This window comes from Sander vitreus, chromosome 14 (genome assembly GCF_031162955.1).
Source record: "Sander vitreus isolate 19-12246 chromosome 14, sanVit1, whole genome shotgun sequence".
Taxonomy (NCBI): domain Eukaryota; kingdom Metazoa; phylum Chordata; class Actinopteri; order Perciformes; family Percidae; genus Sander; species Sander vitreus.
The window spans coordinates 22,082,275-22,103,371 of NC_135868.1; the positions used below are offsets into that span (position 1 = coordinate 22,082,275).

Sequence of the window (21,097 nt, forward strand, 5' to 3'; positions counted from 1 at the left end):
GGAGGACAAAAGAAGACGAGGGATGAGCAGTGATGAAGGGGCGGACAGGATGGTATAGGGGAGCAGAAAATAATAACATTTATTATGTGGAGGCACAGATAATGGAGAAGGAATCTTACCTGACATTGGTGTGCCGCTGCACATAGAGGTTGTGGAAGTTGTTGGTGCTCTCAGTTCGACCAAAGTTGGGTCCCTGCAGCCTCTGGATTATCTCGGCTTTCATCACTCTGGCTATATGAGCTGGCAGTAAGGATAACAGTAAACGCTCCTGAGGACAGAGAGAGGGGAAGGTAGGAATGGGATGGGTAGGGATGAAAGCCACTTGAGTACATATGTACATATAAATATAGCGGTTGTCGTCCACAGATAATATTTAACCTCCTAAATAGATTTATACATTTCCTAAATTATGGTTCATTGGGGCTAATTGGTCAGCAATAAGCACAGGAAGCTTAAGTCAAGTACAAAAGTGAGATTGAGGAAGAGACATTGCGATGAGATGCAAGATCCATCATTCATAGCTCAGCTGTTGTATAACCATGGCAGTTGTGTGTTTTTGCTTTAATTTAGCATCATCCACATCGGATGGAGGATTGTTTGAGGGTGATTTTGAGCGTGCGTGAGTGTTTAGGCGTGCGTGTGTGTGTGTGTGTGTGTGTGTGTGTGTGTGTGTGTGTGTGTGTGTATAGCTGCCTGAGGGGGTGTGACTCATAAATGCGGCTCACAGCAGAGAGGGTCATTACATTGTTCACACACCACGGGCTCATTTCCTAAAACACAGCAGCAAATTAAGTAGCGAGAGAGGGGGGGAATGCACTAAAAATAGAAATCCACACCACTTGCACTTATTTATTTATTCAGTACTGAAGCAATATTAACACTTTACTGTGAGCATGCAGAGGGGATATAATAGCCTGAAGAGATTGTAGCTTCATTAATCATGTGTTTGATTAATAAATTAAAGTGATCTGTATTTAGCTATTGAATAAGATTTGGCATTGTTTAATTTTACACTGGCATTTCACACACACACACACACACACACACACACACACACACACACACACACACAAATGCATAGACTGGTGCAAGTGCACAGAAAGTCTGGGGAGTCTGCTCTGTATTTTCTACTGCACAAGAGGCGTGATCAACAGGCATAGTTCAAATGACTGTACGCAATTGGATAGTCCTTCAACCAATCAGACCAACGATCCAGGTGATGTACTTTACACACACACACACACACACACACACACACACACACACACACACACACACACACACACAAATGGGGTTTGAGCTGAGCTCCATTCTTTTGGCCACCAGAAGAATTTACCAAAGCCGGTTGGTAGTAAAGCAAACACATCCTTCTTTTGTAGGAATTATTCCAGGGCAAGTTTCTGTTCCGTTTTCAGAGAAAACTCTCTATGGGCTTCTCCCTCGACTGTATGCCTCCACGTCCCCCTGACTGACTGCGAGCTTCTCCTGTACTATACGGTAATGTATCTACTGTGCGACAGAAAGTTGCGTGGTTATGACACAATCGTTAGCCTATTTTTACAAAAATGCCTGCTACGGGGCCATTACGTCAGATACAAGGTAATGGAGCCTTTTATACATAGTCATGTTTCTTAAGAAATAAACAATGGACAAATAGAGTACACTTCAGATGTAAAGTTATTCGCTGTCAAAGTGACGCCAAAATGAATGGGAGTCAATTGAATGCTAACAAAAGGTGATGGCTTGTTAGCCTCAGAATCTCCCCATAGGAGGTACGCTTTCCCGATGATCGCTTACCCCCTTGGGCATCGCTTCTCTATTGTCATCGTGTTAAACCCGCCAATAGCGCGCCAGGTGGATAAGCCAGTTTGTGATTGGTCCCCGCAGATTTGTAACGGAAGCAGGATAGAAAAATGTACAGGTTTCTTCCCTTAATACATCCATGGTTTCCAGCCTGAGCTGCAGGGTGGAATCAAATCGCCGGCAGATCGGGCTGGGTTTACCCAGTCTACACAGAAACATTATGCCAGTGAACATATCCAACACGAAAATTATTGCTAAAGGTATATATTTCCTGTTCAAATACCATCTACAAGCACACATAAATATTCATAAAGTGTGTAACTGACATGTGGTAATACACCTTTTACAACTGAACTCAGATGAAAAATAAAAATGAACTATTATGTAGTATATGTTTGTACTGCCCACCTGTAGAATAAATTACATATATAACATGTACATATACATAAATTACTTAAATGATTTTTGATATTTGTAATATTCCTACATAAACATACATTTAAAAATAATATATTAATCATAAATTATGTATTTTACCATTAGCAAGGAAATACACCAAATGATTCAATTCTAAAAAAAAGAATCCTAGCTAGTCCCTAATGAGTGGACCCCATTTATTAATGTGTCATTTTATATGTCATTTCCCTGGTCGGAGAAAATGGCTAATGTCACGGAAAAGACGCTAATGTCAAGCAAATGTCACACTGCATAATGCCTTTTTAGACATGACTGACTTACCAACTCTTCATCCCTGACAAAACTGAAATATTTTGGCAGTTTGAAGTTTGAAATTAATTTGGGCTCTTATCCAGTATGTGTGGTTCACCAAAACTATCACAATTAGTTCTGAATGGAACGTGAATGTCTGTACCAAATTTCAAAGCAACACAACATTTGTTGGGACATTTCACTCTCGACCAAAGTGGTGAACCGACGGACCAACACACATTGCCATTCCTACATGTAAAAAAAAAAAAGTAGTTCTACTGAGTATACAGAGATATTACAGTAATGAGTTGATGTCAAGAATAGTTGTAACTAAACTAAAGTATCAGATAGATTGTTATTTATTAAAATGTTGTAGTCTTGTATTGAAACATGTTAGCACCAGGAACATCATCTTTAATGAGTCACATGCATTCCCAGAAACCAGAGTTTAATCACACATCCATCTCAAATCTATCTTTGTGTGTGTGTGTGTGTGTGTGTGTGTGTGTGTGTGTGTGTGTGTGTGTGTGTGTGTGTGTGTACCTGTTGGTGCTTCTCAAACTCTAGCTTAATGGGGGACTTGATGCAGTTGCAGGTGTCTTGGTAGGTCTGTTTGAGAGCCAGGTCCATCAGGTGTTTGTGATACGCCCCGGCTAGGTTGCCACAGCTGAAGATGATCACATTGGCTAAGAGCTGCCACATACACCACATACACACACAAAGAATAAGGCATTAAAATAATGTCAGGAGGTGACGCATGTTCCAGATATACCTGTATGTGTAATTTCCCCACTGTCTACCTTCTTCCACTTCAGCCTACATTATTAGCTCGTAAAAACCAGGCCAGAGCCCACTTTGACGGCGCTTTTCCACCACTATGTCAACCTTAAGCTCTTTAAAATCTGGCCTTGCATGTCAATTGGTTGGTCTTCAGTGCTGTATCCAAGGGCAATGAGCATCTCCGAGCATGTTTTATTGTTGTGCTTTTCCACTGTGTATGTGTGTGTGTGTGTGTGTGTGTGTGTGTGTGTGTGTGTGTGTGTGTGTGTGTGTGTGTGTGTGTGTGTGAGAGAGAGAGAGAGAGAGAGAGAGAGAGAGAGAGAGAGAGAGAGAGAGAGAGAGAGAGACTATCCTGATCGTGTGTTATCAGTGTGTTTACAGCCTCATGCATGTCATGTGATCCAAAATCAATTCTATGTTATCTGGCACATTTCTGTATCTTAATTTAAATGTACAGATGTTATACTTGTCTTATTGGGCTGTGATGTTTGGTGTGTTATTAAAAAGCATTATGAGGTTTCTGTTTTGTGGTGAGACTTTTTTGTGCTACTGTATCAACAGAAGGTTCATTTAGAACCAGTGTTTGAAGAGCTGTTCCCTGAGTTCATTAAAAGGCAGGTCATTTGACTCTGGAGGCTTTGCTGAATGTGCTGTGTCACGATGATACAGGATAGGTTCACACAGGCCTTAATAAAATGTTGTACCCTCACATTTTTAAGCATGAATAAAACATCTTTACCAATTTTGATTTCAAAAAACTAACCAGGTCGCAGCACTAATTTAGGCCTTCAGAAAACCAAAACAGGAAGCTCACAGAAACGTTGTCTCGGCCACATCTGCCACAGAAGCTGGAAGCTGGAAGTAAATTGTAGATTTCAACAGTTACATTTTACATGAACAATTATCTGTCTTACCTGCCAGACTAGAGGCTCCAGTTCTGTGACGGTGGAGGCCAGACAGATGCTGAGGGTGACAGTGTGCGAGAAGCAGGTGATGGCGCTGGCGATAATGGCCCCTCTCATGGAGAAGGGCAGCATGGTGTAGACAACAAACACGATGAACAGGAAGAAGGACACCTGGAAACAGGGAAACAGTAGGGAAAGGGGCACATTTGTCTAAACATTCTTTTCTCCAACTGTGTAACTTTTCCTCGCTCTATAAATATAAGTAAACAGAGTGCATTGAATTATTCAGCTGCTGCTTGAGAGAAATATGTAAGCAAAAAAAACATTCAACACCATCATGCTTCAGCTATGATGATCATTGTCTGATTTACAGAACTACTAGCATAGTGGACAGCATTCCCTGAAATTACCATTAACGTCACAGGTCAACCGATCTTGTGCAACTTATTAGAGTTGAGTGGGCTGCCCAGCCTTCACAAAAATATTAAACGTTAAACTGCTGATCTTATGATAAATTATTTAGAGATGAGTGGGCTGCTCACTCATCGTTACAAATAACAACTGGATACTGAAGTATAATACAATGACATCTCAAATATTTCCTTGAATATGGGAATGAATGAAAGACTGCAGTACTGTGGGAAATGTTTAGATGGAGCTTTCTGCTTGTTTACTGTATTTAGTCTTCTCTCTTTCCAGGTTTCCATCAAAGCCTATTACTCTGACCTCTCATCTGCTCTGACTTTGGGAGTGTGTGTGTGTGTGTGTGTGTGTGTGTGTGTGTGTGTGTGTGTGTGTGTTTATGCATTTTCCTGTGTCATGTGCACACATGTTAGATGTGTGTGTTCCTACTGTGTTGCTCATCGACACCTCATGCCATAACCTTCGCCTCGTCCCTGCCCACTTCCCCTGCTGTCAGTCCATCCCTTCCTGTTATGCTTTGGTGGAAAACCAGCTCAAACGGGTCACAGTTTCAACTGGGACACCAGATGAACTTTGACCTTCCTGCCTGTCTGTTTATTTTCTGTGTCTTCCTGTGTCTTTCAGCTTCAGAGAGTCGGTCTACAAACACAAATCCACTGAGAGTGACAGCTTGGAGCTAATCACATTTGCTAAAAAAAAAAAAAAGGAAAGTGCTAGCCGGGAAGAGCTCTTCACATGCTACTCACATTGTTTATGACGTCAACATTATGAACATTATTTGCAGTGACAGGTTACCTGGTGAAGCGTTACAAGCTAATTATTACTCCCACACTGTGTGTTTTATCAAGCAAAAAACATGACTAGAACATTGGATATAAGTGAATGTTTGGATGACCGAGTTCCTTCTAAAAGAAGACCTGAACACAGAGAGCAGAGAGGTGTTTTGTGTGGCTTTCAGTTGCTAGGGGAACTAACAGGGAAGGACGATGACGTTGGAGCAGATGCAGCGTTTTGAAGGTCCTGTATAGAACACTGAACTTCCATCTCTAAAAAAAAACGTAGGACAGAGGGCAGTTGGAGTGCGTGACATACAGTCGGTTTGGGTTGCTGTGGGAATCGATAATGGCGGTCCAAATTCAGGTGCGTCACCTGCTTCTGTCGGCCACACAGACAGCCGACACACATCACCTCCACGGCACACCGGCCTGAATCCTAATAAACCCTTAAACACCTCGATATTGGAGCTGCAGCCATTACCTCACTTCAGCTTCTTCAATTACTTTCTTGCACTCTCTTGTTCTGAATACCCAACCCTCCTCTGTGTTTCAGACAAAAGCAGCACACGCTCATTTGCCTCCGTACAAACACACAGGCGCACAGATATGCATCCTTGAATACCCACATCAAAAATGTTTGCTCTTTGCTCACTTTAGCATTTATGAGCGCAAGGAGCTCGGCAGCATTTCTGGATGCAAGCGCCCTCGTCTTTTGCAAGAATATGTGCCAACATATACTTACTTACACACACACACACACACACACACACACACACACACACACACACACACACACACACACACACACACACACACACACACACACACACACACAGTATCATGATTCTGAGGAGCTATGTTCAATCTGCCTTCTGAAAAGAAATTGAATAAAGCCCAGACCAGTGTAGCTAGATGGTGGCAGACATGGCTTGTGCTGTATGTGGAGGAGAAATGTATTTGTATATGTACGGAATGAGGGTGAGCAGGCGAGCATATAGCACCTTTCAAGGAACCCAAGGACGCCTTACATATATAAAGCAGAACAAATCTCTCTCTCTCTCTCTCTCTCTCTCTCTCTCTCTCTCTCTCTCTCTCTCTGGCCTTCACTGTTATAAGCTCTGTGTTCTCCACCAGACATGCTGTTCCCTCAGTAATCACAATCAATCCAACCCACTGAGCGGGCTGCAAATCCAGCTGTTCTCTTTTCACTGGATTTTTGCTCTCCTACATTTTGTATTTTGTTCTTTCTTTTCTTTTATTTATTTCCTTTCTTTCTTTTCCTGTCTTTCTTTCTTTCCTTTCCTGTCATTCCGTCTTTCCATAGATAGATAGATAGATAGATAGATAGATCTAGAGAGATAGACATAGAGGGGCAGAGATGGGAAGTAACAAAGTACAAATACTTTGTTACTGTACTCAAGTAGATTTTTCAGATATTTATACTTTACTATTTATTTTTGTGCCAACTTTTTACTTTTACTCCATACAATTTTAACACATATCGGTACTTTCTACTCCTTACATTTTACAAAATTGGCTCGTTACTTTAGTTTCAAATAATTTCAGTGAAGTTACCGTTATTATTTTTCGCGTCATCAATTCCAAATTCAATCTAATTGGATGGGAATATACGTTGCATTTGACGCACCACTACAAGATGACGCGACAGATTCGGCAGCATTCATTGCCGCCAAATCATTGCGGCTTGATGGTGATAACATTAGCAAATAGTAGTACAGAGGGCGACATGATTGAAAATGAAGAAAACAGAGATCCCAGAGATTCGGCAGACAAGCAGCAAGACATTCTAGGCTACTTTTACTTTTATACTTTAAGTCAATTTCCAAGCCTGTACTTTGTTACTTTTACTTGAGTAAAGAATTGAAATCAGTACTTCTACTTCTACTAGAGTATTTTTTAACACAAGTATCTGTACTTCTACTTGAGTACGGGAAGTGAGTACTTTTGCCATCTCTGTAGAGGGGTATACGTTGGAGAGTCATGGGAGAAGAATAGAGTGATTAATAATGCAGAATGAATATGCTCTCACAGGTGGCTGATGATAAAAATATCTCCCAGAGGAGTGTGGGAAGGAGTGAAGGGAAAGAAAGAGGGGAGAGAGGAAATTTGGGCATGGTGGGTTGGGGGAAGGGGGGTCTTAACAGCAGAGGAGGAGGCAGGTGGAGAAGCAGGGGAGAGAAAATGGGATGTGATGAATAGGGGGGGACAGGGCGCTAGACTGAGAAAATAGGATTCCTGAGACAGAGAAAGAAGGAGTCTGGCACTGAAAACTAATGTGTCTGCCTGCTGATCTGTTCACCTCCAGCTCTCATCAGGCCTCATTAACACCTGTCACATATGAAATTAATTCTTCACTCTCGACTGCACACACACACACACACACACACACACACACACACACACACACACAATAAATATCTGGAATATGCCTTTAAGTTAGTACTGCTGTGATTTCTTTTATGTATTGTCTTTGCCGGTACAGTAATTTGGTTAGTTAATTTTTGACCTTTTCTATTTAAACCCCTATCCTGAACAATGATTGTTCAATCATAACTTCACAACCGTGACTACACGGCAGGCCTGCCAATCTTAAAGATCTCCACATGCCAACATGATGTCTAGTGAAAGCAATGCTCCATATAGGACAGAGTTTAGATGGTGACTTGTTATTATTTTAGCTGTCTCCTTGACCAAAAATATTAGAGCTGAGATGTAAGGTAGCCTACGGATTAAACAGTAATCCGTCTGCTCTAATGTAACATGCAAGTTTAGCATGTCCAGTAGTAACATTTCATGCTTCCTTGTTTTGTGGTTTTACAGGTTACATTTAAAAAGTTCAGTGCTGCTACAGTCAGGGGCGTTTCCAGGACTTGAGGAGGTTCAGGGCTTAGCGCGGACCCATTTAAATAAACTGAATGCAATGCAAAACAGCAATTGGCTTGCTCAGCTTGTTAATAGCCAGTGTATATTCATTTTAGCTGCCCAGTTTGAAGATGTTAGTTAGATGTCACCAACATTTGGCCTAATCATAACTGGCCTGGCAACCCAAAGGCCAAGGTTTTGTTTCCAGATCTGTGTGACGACCTATGATGCGGGGGATCTGGGGGTCCTCCCCCAGAACATTTTGAACATTAAACACTTCATTTCCTGCATTCAGGTGAATTTCTATGCACCTATATTTCTACCTTTTTCTGAATCAATTTATGCTGGAAATATGTAAAGGGAAACATAGGGGACAATTCAAAATATAAAAACATAATGGAATATATTGCAATAAGGCTCTCAGGCATTCTGTATTGCTTTCAACTATTTATTCTTCTTTGGATCGACTTCTCTAATTATATCTGAGTCACCATACATGTAGCCTATAATTTACTCTTCCCTCCTCTTTTGCATCTTTTGTTGAGGAAGTAACCTCCTTAAATGTGCACATGACAATTATTCACCTCAATGACACACTATTCATTTTAATGGATTAATAAACCCCTGGACTGTAATATTTCAGATGTGTTTGAGCAAGATTTCTGCTCATGTTCAAAACTTTTTGCACATTCAAAATATATCTCATCTGTGCTCTCTGAGATTTGGAGGAGTCGTGGAGGAGTAGCCTACTTTAACTACTTATTTTGAACTTTTCTTTCACCTTATACTCGTATATAATATAATATATATAATATAATGTATTCACTCCCTTATGGAGTTAGATTCCCCTTTACACCTTGTAGCATGTAACAACCAGAAACCCCAGCACATTAGAGTCATCCCCAAAACATGTAGGCTAAACACTGTAATGCAAGGGCTGCATATAGGCTACAATTAGGCTACCACAGTTTTCCCCACTCATACTGTCTCTTTCTATCGGAGAGAGAGAAAGAGAGAGATAGAGAGAACGAGAGCAGCAGAGAGGAGAGGGATTGCTTTGTGACAGGCACAGAGAAATAAGTGTCAGGTAAGAATGGCCAGGCGATCAGGCACGTTTACATAGGCTATTGTCCGGTTTCATATTTGTCAGTCAACTTTTCAACATACATTCGGGGCTACACTCAAAACATTCGGGGCTGAAGCCCCAGCAAAATCGGCTGATGCCGCCTCTGGCTACAGTGCTGTTTTTTCCCCATGTCTTCTATATTTATCATCAACTCATGAGGGGACTTTTCACCTGGGACATGCAGCTTCAGCCTTCTGGCATCATTTTTAGGGTAGGATTAGGTTGAAAAAAGTTAACATGATCAGATGCTGAGAGCCACTGACCAAGCTGCTGTATTTGATGAGTTTTGAGTGAGAACGGGTACACTCATAAAACACATAGATTTATCTACCTGGTCCCAGGGGCTGAGTATCCCTCCTGAGAACATGAACAGGTAGCCCATGGTGACCAGACAGGCCCATATAAGGAGGGAGAAGAGGCGGAGCATCCGCTTGAAGACCGACTCAATGCAGACAAGGATGAAGATGGACAGGAAGAGGAAGAGAGCAGCGGGAACCGTGATCAAGAACGTCAAGTGGTCCTCTGTATTCTGGAGAGAGAGAGAGAGAGAGAGAGAGAGAGAGAGAGAGAGAGAATTATTGGTTTATACAGTTTTAGGTTAAACACATTCACAATCTGGACACACTGATTTGCAGTATTTCCCTGTTTGCATATTCAGTAGGCCACTCACACAAACATATACAATTTGTAATACAAATATACTAGTGAAAACTGTCCACTGGGTGAATTTGTAACCATGTGGATTTATAACAACTCTGAATCATGCTCGACCTCAGCACATTGTATGCTACAATGTTAGCACGGAGGACCAGACTTATTACAGATAATGTTAACCCCAAACTTTTTACACCCAACAAACAAGTTTAAAATAACACAAAACGGTGCTTACTTAAGGATAATTCTCCCTATTTTTGTGTTCTAGTGAGGACATTCAGTCCTTGACACACACACACACACACAATCAGATGAACAGACGGCACACAGTTCGGCAGACAGTCTGAGCCCAGAGAATGTGCCACAGCATCACTTCTGCGCTCACACTGTCAAAGTCAGCATTTAGAAGCTGTCAACACACACTATCTCTCTCTCTTTGACTAAAACTTTTTTTTACAGTTGAAAGTGTGTTTCCACTATCAATCACTACACTTAATTTTTACCAAACTTTCACGGTTTGTGGGTCAATGAAATGTTCTTACATGGAGACACTGCAAAATGATAAACCAACATTTGTGCAGTTATCTGGAAAGATTCAGGTGAAGTTTGATTGTGTCCCGATAAATTATTAGTGTTAACAGCAGGAGACTGCAGCACCTTTCAGCCCCTTTAATGTCGTCATCCTTAGCACTTTTAGCCTTTTGGTCCCTATACCTTTGTGTGTGTGTGTGTGTGTGTGTGTGTGTGTGTGTGTGTGTGTGTGTGTGTGTGTGCGCTAAACATAATTGTACATTCTGTGGTGAAAGTACCTCTTCTGATTTTGACTAAAAGACATTTAGCAAAAATCCCATCGACGAGAGGACTTAGGGCTTCCAAACACTGAGCACAGAGCACACCTTCACAGACTCGATCCTACCCGACACCCATGCAAACCATTTTAAGTTATTCTAAAGTCATGATTGCACTGACAGGTCCAGCAGCTGTATATGCTAAATTAGCAAGCCACTGTGAGATTAGTTGTCACCGATTTTACAGTAACATGAACATTAGTGTGAGCACAGAAAATGAGAACATGCAGTTCACTGGAGCAACAGAATGAAAAGATGTTACGGACTCAACCTTGAATTTGAGGCTGTTTTCACAGTTTATTGACTGGAGCTGCTTGTTGAGAATAGCAGAAGCTATTTTGTCCAGAGCGAAAACAGGAAGAGAGAAGAGTGCTGTGTATCAGTGTATCAGCGTGATGTAACACAGGTAGTATTAGTCAGAGTCTGGCGAAGGAATCCCATGGGTTCTAATGCTGCGTTCTATTTAACCTTGGAATGCTGGGAATGACGTCATACCCGAGTTGAATACGTTCTATTTAAAAGTCGGATTTTCATTGTTTTCATTAGCTCTAGCCCGGTTAGCTATTGTTAGCAATACCAGTTGATAACAACGCATTACGCCGTTTTTTGTGCATGCAAACAGCGTAACAACATGTCCACAGATAGAAGTTGAACATGCCTGTGTGAACGACTGATTTAGTGACACAAATAAGACAGAAGTGCTTATAATGTTATGTTACTGCAGCTTTTTTACAACTGTTGATACAGGGGGCAGCCATGTTGGATTTTGAACTCGGGCTACTGCGAGGTTGTACGAGTTCCGAGCTCGTAAATCCGAGGTCAGGGGGCGTGTTTACGACCTTGACCTCGTTAAAACCGAGTTGCGAGGTAAATAGAACGTGGCATAACTGCTGACGCCACACCAGCTATACAGTCAGCCTGGAGCGCAGACTGAATCCCAATGAGGATGTGAGCATGTTGGCAAACTGAAACACCGCAGGGATACCTGAGTGGACGTTAGTGCGTCAAAGACCCACATCTTGCCCAAATGACATGCTCACACGCAAACATGCAACTGCAGGTTAGGTAGGGAGCCGCTCTCTCACCACTTCTGTATTTTTTTCACTTAGTTTAGTTTAGCTAATTAGCTTTCCCATTAGCTACAGCATTGCAGCAGCTATTCTTCCTGGGGTCCACGAAAAAGACTTTACATAATGACAATGCAACCATCGCAGCTTACATCATAACCAAAACTTTACAGAATAAACAGGACTAGACTAAAACACACACCCACACACACACACACACACACACACACACCAGCGGCGGGTCTAGAGGGGGGGGCCCATGGTGGCACCCGCCCCCCTGAAATATGATTGGCCTCCCCTGGTGCCCCCCCAATGCATTGGGCTAGAGTGCTTTCAATCTGACAATTGTGATTTCCATTGGATCAAAGTACACTTGGCTGCAGGTTTGGCCAATTGCTGCTTTGCCATTTGGTTAATGGATATATACTTTTTAAAACACATTGTATGGCAACTTTGTACTTTGTTGAAATGTTGAGTCCAGTTTAGAAGTAGAAACTTATTGAACTCTCTGTAGAGCACTTGTTGCTGTAAGAAATAAATTGTGTATTGTACTTTATTACCGTTCTGTTTCCTATTATCTGAAAACTGTAATGTAACAGCAATGTTTTCTATGTTGAAATTTGACGCAAGTTTATTGTAATTGTACTGCACTTTATTTTTTATATGGTTCTGTGAAAAAAATCATCCCAGCCCTTGACACATGACCAATTAATGTTTCCATGATGACTATCCAACTTTTTGCCCATAGAAAATTGTATTTGGATACACAATTTGTTGAAAATAAAAACAATTGAAATTAATAATACTTGTGATGTGTTTTATTTAGCAAAATTACAGTGTGTTGTTCTATCCGACCCAATATTTCCTATACTTCTAAGCAGATTTTCTATGCATACCTGATAAAATACCCCGGGTCCCCCCCTGTGACACCCAATTTGACCCCTGACAGACACACACACACACACACACACACACACACACACACACACACACACACACACACACACACACACACAAACACACACAACAAGCAATAATCAGAACATTTTAAATAGTCTATCACACAACAGTGTCCAACATGTTACAAATCATAAATATGGTCCGTAACAAGCCACTATTCAATACAATAATCAAAACATATGAAAGAGTCCACAAGACACACAAGACAAATCAACATAATTAAACTCACTTTGTATTTTGTTCAAAACTTATTAAACTCTTTCATTGTCTCTAGTCAAAAGATGCGGTTTTACTAAAATCTTAAAGCGAATTTTACTGTGTTCTTAAGTGATATATTAAGGGAGTACATTTCATTCCTACATAGCTCGGTACTAGAGATGCACCGATTACAACTTTCTAGGCTGATTCTGATTTCATTTTTTCTAACCACTTTACAGCACACACAAATATTTATTTTGTACTTTTCTTTAATAGAACATTTTGCACAGAACATAGGAAATTTTTTTAACAGATAATGGATCACTATAAAATAGAACTATATAAATTACTCCTGGTGTGAGAAATTCACACACATCTAAAGTACAATGTTAGAACCATTTCCTTCTTTTCACATCCAATATCCAACTAAAAAAAATGTGATTTGGGTTTTTGGTGTCGTCCCTCCACGCCCTACTTTTTCCTTGCAGGTGTTGCATATTGCAAACTTGTTATCTTCTGCACACACGCTGAAGAATTTCCAAACAGTCACGTCCGTGTGTGCGTGCGTGCATGCGTCCTTGAAAACTGTAACTCGTATAACTTATGTTGTCAGTTAATTGTAGCATTGACCGGCATGAAATCGGCATATGTCAGACTGACCTGCCGGTCGCCGGTCATGGCCGAGCACGTGAAAACCGGTCACCGGTCACCGGCCGGTCTATCGGTGCATCTCTACTCAGTACATGATCGTTCATTTGATGGCGTTGTTGTTGCTATTATAGCATGTCTGAAGAGTGTAACCTATGCCTAGCTAAACTGAATGATATATTATCATTAAAAAAAAATAAACAGAGCCTTTGTATTTTTGATACAATGAATAGGGTAACTATTCTTAAAATAACGGACAATTATGCATTGCAACAACATTCTTTCTGTATTCACAGCAGAGCCACATGTACCAATTGTAATTCATTTATGTATCCAATGTAGCATTAGACCATATTGCTGGACAAAAGTCAAGATTGGACAATATTAAAGCCTGAATCACCTGTCTAGTTGAGCTTTGTGTCAAAAATGTATTTGAGGTAAAGAAGCATTTGCTCTTTGCACATTTCTGATTGTAGGCCATCTAATCCTGTTAAAACTCTTTTGAAACCATTTAAAGCCATTTCCCTCGACATGGCACAGAGGGAGGGAGTTGCGCCTGCCTGCCATAATATACTGCATTGTCATCCAGAACAATTATTTCCTTTTTTAGCCCAGTCCGGCTTATCCAGCTATTATACTGGGAGGAAAAAAAGGGGGAAGAGGGAGGTATAGCAGTAGCAGCATCAGCCAAAAGAGATTATTCAGCATAGAAATGACACAAACACACCAAATACATTATCAGAAAGAGAGAAGTGAAGAGGTGGCACAGAAGCATGTGTTGAAATCATGATAGTATGCACTTCCCATGCATTGGTGCCTGTTCTATATTTATACTGCATGATGAAGCAGCATTCACTGCAGATTTCTGCACTCTGCTCTCCAAAAGATGTTGATAGAAATTATTAAAACTAGTTTGAAGCATAATATGTACCCTATGTGATGTCCTGATCACTTGTATAGAGGACCTTATGTCATGAAATCTGGTGGATTTACACACTAACACATTTACAATATACAGTATAATATTTCGGAATACATTACTTTAATCATGTATTTTTTGTACTTAAGAGATCTTGAGAGGTTTTGTTACTTCAACTGTGTAACCGTACATCCATTCATCACAGCACCCCAGGGGAGGACTTCATCAGTACAGTGTGAAGAAATGGTAATTTCATAATCCATGCAAGAGGGCACAGCAGTGGGATTGCTGAGTGGATCGAACCACTTCGAATTTCACGGAAATCTGAATGTTAGCTTGAAAGCTTAAAGGTCCAATCAGCAATAATAATACTAAGCAAATGGAGTTACTGCTGTATTTAAAATCACAGTCATTTGGCATTTTAAAATCATTTTGCAACCTTAAAGGGGCACTTCACCTATTTTGGACACCAAAGTCACTTTAGCTGTCATTGGGGGTGTTACCTAAACAGAGAGAGAAAAGTTCAAGGGATCAACATAATGGTCTTGGTTTGTTTATACCGATTGTTGGCTTGTTCATGGCACATACTGAGGTAAGGTACAAAATATCTGTTATCCAGTCAAAATGGGCAAAAAGTCAGAATCTTTCCATATTTAAGTCCACATCTTTTGTATGAAGTCCTGTATTTGCGTGCAGAACATCAGTGGTTTGTGGTATTGCAGCTCTGACCACACCTCAGTCAGTCACGTCACAGCATCTATTTCACCTCATTCATTCACCTTCCTGCCCCCAAGTAATGGATTGGTGATCCATCATTATGAAAAATACTCTGCTCTCACTGCCCTGCATCTATCAATCTGTCATTGAGATGTTGAGATGTTAAAATCAGTGTTTACAGATGTTATTAATATAACATCAAGAATATGTGTTGCAATGAGCATAAACTGAAAAACACAAGACACACACACACACACACACACACACACACACACACACACACACACACACACACACACACACATAATAGTAGGAATACAACACAGACACCAAATACTTCAGATTAAGACCTCATCACACATTTGTCCAATGTCTCTGTTACTTCCAGGGAGATTTGACGTGACAATGAAACAAAGATTCACATCAATACAATTTTAAGGCAAGAAGAAAGAACAAGAATTATTATTTTCTAAAAAACAATGCTGAATAAGTCTGAGAAGGAAATGAGAGACTTCCTCAGAAACACACCCAAACAACACACATACACAGTCACAACCAGGAAAATGTATGCAAGCGTACATATACGTACAGCACACGCACACACACACACTCACGCACACACACACACACACACACACACACACTGTACAGTATGGGATCACTACAGCCCTGATCTGTGAAGAAAGATAAAAGTGTGCAGTAATTTTGGGAGCATTAGTGCTGCTTTGGTTGAGTTTCTGCTGGCTCACTGATAAAGCCCGAGCACTTACAACAACATCCTCCCCTCCCACGAAGACAAAGGAGAATTAAATCGACCGGCTGGGGCAATAAGCTCTATTGATTTGTCTTAAATAGAAGTAGAGAAATCGATTAAGGTGGAGGTTCTCCTGGGAACGACCCTGTTATGGGGTTCAAGTGAATGTAACAGGACTTTAGTGACAGCCCCGAGCGAGCGCTTAATTGCTGTGGGGGGAGGGGGGTCATGCTTCCCAATATTAGTAATGACACTTCATCAAATAACTCCCTTCATAATTCAGTGTCACTAAACAGACTCCAAAACACACTGGATGGATGGTCACTGAACTCATCCTTTTTCATGTTGTATGCATGTCAGTGAACAGTGAACCAGCTGTGCATGCGGCTTGTGAGCGCGTGCAAACGTTTTTGGGCGTTCTGTCACTTCAATCAGACACTGGTCACCCCCACCACCCCCCCCCCCACCCCAGGGTCTGATTGAAGAGAGCGCATGACGCACACACAGAGAAAGGCATAAGGCTACACATAGTCGGGAACATATAGCAGCAAAACAATCATTTTGAAACAACAACAATCACAGAAATGAGTGGGATTCCTTTTGTACGGCTTTTTCATTAAAACATAAAAGCAGGACTTGAGAAACAATAGCTTGTGTTCGTGGTTGAGTGTTTGTGTCCAAAACACCACTTTTCATTTGACAAAAGCACCAACACCTACACAGCTGCAAACTAAACTCTCATCCCGCTCTTGAGCCACTCTGCAAACCCGGCATTGCAATTTAAAGTGCCGCTTCACAGCCTCTCATGTTGTCACACATAATCACACACATGCACATAGGCCTCCCTGTCTAATTAAGTCTCGTGCGAGCCAAAACTCTTTTTTTATTCCAACACTCTTAGTGATCCTAACAAGAGGGCTTCTATCTGTTACATGATAATTGCATATGCTTGTAGCCATGCAGAATCTGCTATGGTACTGTAAATGAACTGTGCAGCATTCCACAGCATAAAAACACTACAGTATATTAACTAAATTCAACACACAGAACGGACAACTATCGGACTGTGTATTGGATTAGAATCTCTGACTGCACCTTCAAGTTCTTCTCCTATTAATAAAAAAAAGTGATTTCTGATGACGAGAGAGCAAAACATGTAAATGTGACCAAATGCAACTAAGTGACTGTGATTATTCACTTGAATGACAGATATATTTTTTTCATTTTCTTCTGTAAATTTACTTATTGTAATTGTATATCATGTCTTCATACTTTTGCAATGCGTTTATTGTTATGCACCAAATCATCACCAAGTGAAATTTCTTGTATGTGCAAACATACTTGGCAATAAACCATTTCTGATTCTGATTATATTGTTTGTTACTTTTGTGAAAATGTTGACATTCACAACAGTAATAACATTTCCTGTTTATTGGCACGGACGTGCTGTGTGACAGACTACCTCTGCACACACACACACCCCCACACACACACACACACACACACACACACACACACACACACACACACACACACACACACACACACACAATTACTCACAAGTCCTGAGGCAAAGAACACAGCCAGCAGTGCGAGGCAGGTTCCCATGATGATCAGCAGCAGGAACACGATCAGCGGATGCTGCTGGCTCATTCTGTAGTAGGACTCGTACAGCCAGTCCTGGGGCTTCTCACCGTCCACACACACCTCACCCTGGAACCCCGGGCACCCGTCTCCCAGGCTCTCGGGTCCCTCGGCACCCTCAGCGCCATCACTCTTCTCCAGCAGGTAGCGTCCGCGGGTCCACAGAGCCTCCTGCCACATGGGTAGCTGCCTCTGGAAGGACGGTCCTGCTTTCTTTCTGAACAAAACCTGTGCACACAAAAGTAACTGGGGTGAGGGATGCTTCTTCACCCTCAAAAGTCCACCTTCTCTTCCTCTTTGGCAAAAAAAAGTTTGGTCAGCTGTGAGTGATGGCTGGACAACTGAGTTAAAGACAGCCAACTTTTCAGCTCCTCCTCTTTCCCTTGCATCCTCTGCCGCTCTGCTTGAGATGACAAACTGAGTCAGGACAGTGTGAAAACCGATCTCCTCTACCTCCTCCTCTTCCTTCCAGCGAAAGTGGTCGTACACGAGAGGCGAGAGATGAGACTTCAGTTTCCTTCCTCTTGCTTCTCCTTCTTATTTGCTCTTTATGTTTGGTCAGTCAGAGAGAGAGCCGGCAGCATCTGCTTACTGCACGGCGCTGTAGCTCAGACGAGGCAACATGTTACTCTGCTGAGGTGCAGATGAGAAATGAGAGGGAGAGAGAGCTGAGGGAGAGAGAGAATGTGTATAAATGGGAGGGAGGGAAAGAGAGCGAAAGGGTGTGTACCAATGTGTGTGGTGGGGAGAGCTGGTGGGCAAAATGTGTGTGTTTGTGTGTGTGTGTGCGCAAGGTGTGGAAAAAAGAAGAGTCTTTCACAATTTACATGAGAGAGAGAGAGAGAGAGAGAGAGAGAGAGAGAGAGAGAGAGAGAGAGAGAGTGTGTGTGTTTGTATGCGTGTGTGTGTGTGTGTGTGTGTGTGTGTGTGTGAAAAGCAGAGCAAAAGTGAGAGAGTGAGATTGCGAGAAGGGTTGTAACAGCTATGCTAAACTAAGAAGAGCAACAGAGTGTGGAGGGAAAGAATAAAATGCCATCCAGCAGCCGGCAACGAGATAAAAAGATGGGCAAGAAACAAAACACAGAAGGGGGAAGGACGGGGAGGAAGGGGAAGAAGAAACAAAGTGAGGAAGGGAAAAACCTCAGGAGACAGAGAGTGTGGGAGGAAGAGAGATCAGTGCTTCTAACGTGGGGGAAGGAGCGGGAAGATAAAGCTTGTAATGAGTGAAAGTTTGAGCGCGACTGTGTATGTCGGCGGTGGGAGTAAAATAAGATCTGATAAACTCCAATATTCCTCTCCTCCTCCAAGCTTTCATTTCTCTCGATTTCTCTTCAACTCCTGTTCTGCAACGGCGGGCACCCTCTCTCCCCTCTTGCCATGCTACATGTGATGCTCTGTGAAGTGTGAAATGGCCGTGCCACATCCATGTGTCAGATGCACAATCTAACCAGACAGAAAGAGTGTGTATGCTGAGGCCAAGCATTACAGCTTGTCTAATAATGCTAATTACTGTACATAGAACCGAAAGTCATTTTCAGATAAATGATGAGTGTTGACTTTATCCAAACAGAATGAGCTTCTGTCCCAGAGCACTAAATCTTACAGGCAGCCATACGCAAAGCAACAAACATATCATCCATAGTGGATAATACACCCGCCCTGTGGGCGAACTGGTAACAACTTATACAAATTGAACAGACTGTACAGCCATGCTGCTTGTGGCTTTGTGAGGCTGTACCTATGGTGCATTAAACTGCTTCCCGAGTTGGGGAAGTCGTTCTTCCAACTTCGGTGTGTTTATTAACCTTAGGTTGTAAAGTCGAAACAACATGGACGCTACAAGAATGTCTTGTATTTTATTGCTCATAGCATTGAAACAACACATTGATAGCTGTTTCCAGTATTTGTTTCCAGTTTGAAGCTTTATATTAGTGATTTTGTCCAAGACTTGCTGCTGCAGCAGGACATTCCCTAAAACCATTACAATATTGCTTTACCTGACCTGTTATCAGGTTGATGCTAATAAATAACTTTTTTTTAACTAATCTGGGTCACTACAACGAATGGTTACAACCTAACACCATATTACAAATTACATGTGAGCAAATCATTGATATACAATATGTGAATTCATAGAATTCAACATTTATTTTCGCCCCAATTCTGCGTAATATGACTTCAAATCAGCAAGTTGTGTGTCAAGTTTTTGCCCACTTTCTGAGATGTTATCCAGCTTTGAGTGTGGCGTTCACATGAATTTGCCAGTTGGGAACAAATTTTTCCAAATATTCTGACACCCCATGAATGCAGGGTTAGACACAGCGGGGCTTTGTGCAAAATTCTAACATCACAATGCCAAAATGCTCAGTGCACCGTGTTGAAATGCTCTAAGTTTAGTGTGTTAACATGCTAATGTTTGCCAATAAGCAGACACAAAGTACAGCTAAGGCTGATGGGAATCTCATTAGGTTTGCAGGTAGTTGGTCATAAACCACAAATTGGAAATTGATTGTTGATTCTAATCTGACACATTTTTTAAAACGAATAAATGTAATAACTGACATTAAATCAAAGCTGCAATCAGCAAGGTATTTGGTCATACACCACAAATTGGAAATTGGTTGTTGATTCTAATCTGACACGTTTAAAAACTAATCAATTTAATAACTGACATATAATCAAAGCTGCAAACAGCAATTTTATGACCACTGGGTTTCAGAGACATACTGTATAGTTTCCCCCAGTTCAATACTGAATGTATGGAGCTTTTTCACAGCAGACATTTTTGACTTGTCATAGTAGGAAAAGCACAGCTGAAATTGATAACCTTAACGATCAATTCCATCAAGTATCCCAGTAAGCTATTTCAGTGAGTCAGCATGAACAATACCAGGACCTCTCCTAAGTGGAATGCAGCCATCATTAATGGCTTTGAATACACCTGTGCTTTTCCTACTATGACATGAAAAAGGTCAATTACATTATATTTAGCCTATTTAGCAAATGCTAAACTTGATGACAAGTGTAAATGTAATGTATTTATCCATCCATCCATCCATCCATCTTCATCCGCTTATCCGGGGTCGGGTCGCGGGGGTAGCAGCTCCAGCAGGGGACCCCAAACTTCCCTTTCCCGGGCCACATTAACCAGCTCCGACTGGGGGATCCCGAGGCGTTCCCAGGCCAGGTTAGAGATATAATCCCTCCACCTAGTCCTGGGTCTCCCCCGAGGCCTCCTCCCAGCTGGACGTGCCTGGAACACCTCCCTAGGGAGGCGCCCAGGG

At 41.6% G+C, this 21,097-nt stretch overlaps 1 protein-coding gene across 1 annotated transcript in view; it reads right to left on the minus strand.

The window, feature by feature from the left end:
• Positions 1–18,376, minus strand: part of adcy2b (adenylate cyclase 2b (brain)) — a 47,886-nt gene extending 29,510 nt beyond the window's left edge. Inside the window, exons 1-5 of the mRNA XM_078268460.1 lie at positions 17,730–18,376; positions 9,736–9,933; positions 4,206–4,367; positions 3,055–3,204; positions 120–268 (exon numbers count right to left, since the gene is read on the minus strand). Of these exons, the coding sequence (XP_078124586.1) occupies positions 120–268; positions 3,055–3,204; positions 4,206–4,367; positions 9,736–9,933; positions 17,730–17,993 (923 nt within the window). The 5' untranslated portion in view covers positions 17,994–18,376. The remainder of the gene's footprint in view (positions 1–119; positions 269–3,054; positions 3,205–4,205; positions 4,368–9,735; positions 9,934–17,729) is intronic.
• Positions 18,377–21,097: the final 2,721 nt, after the last annotated feature.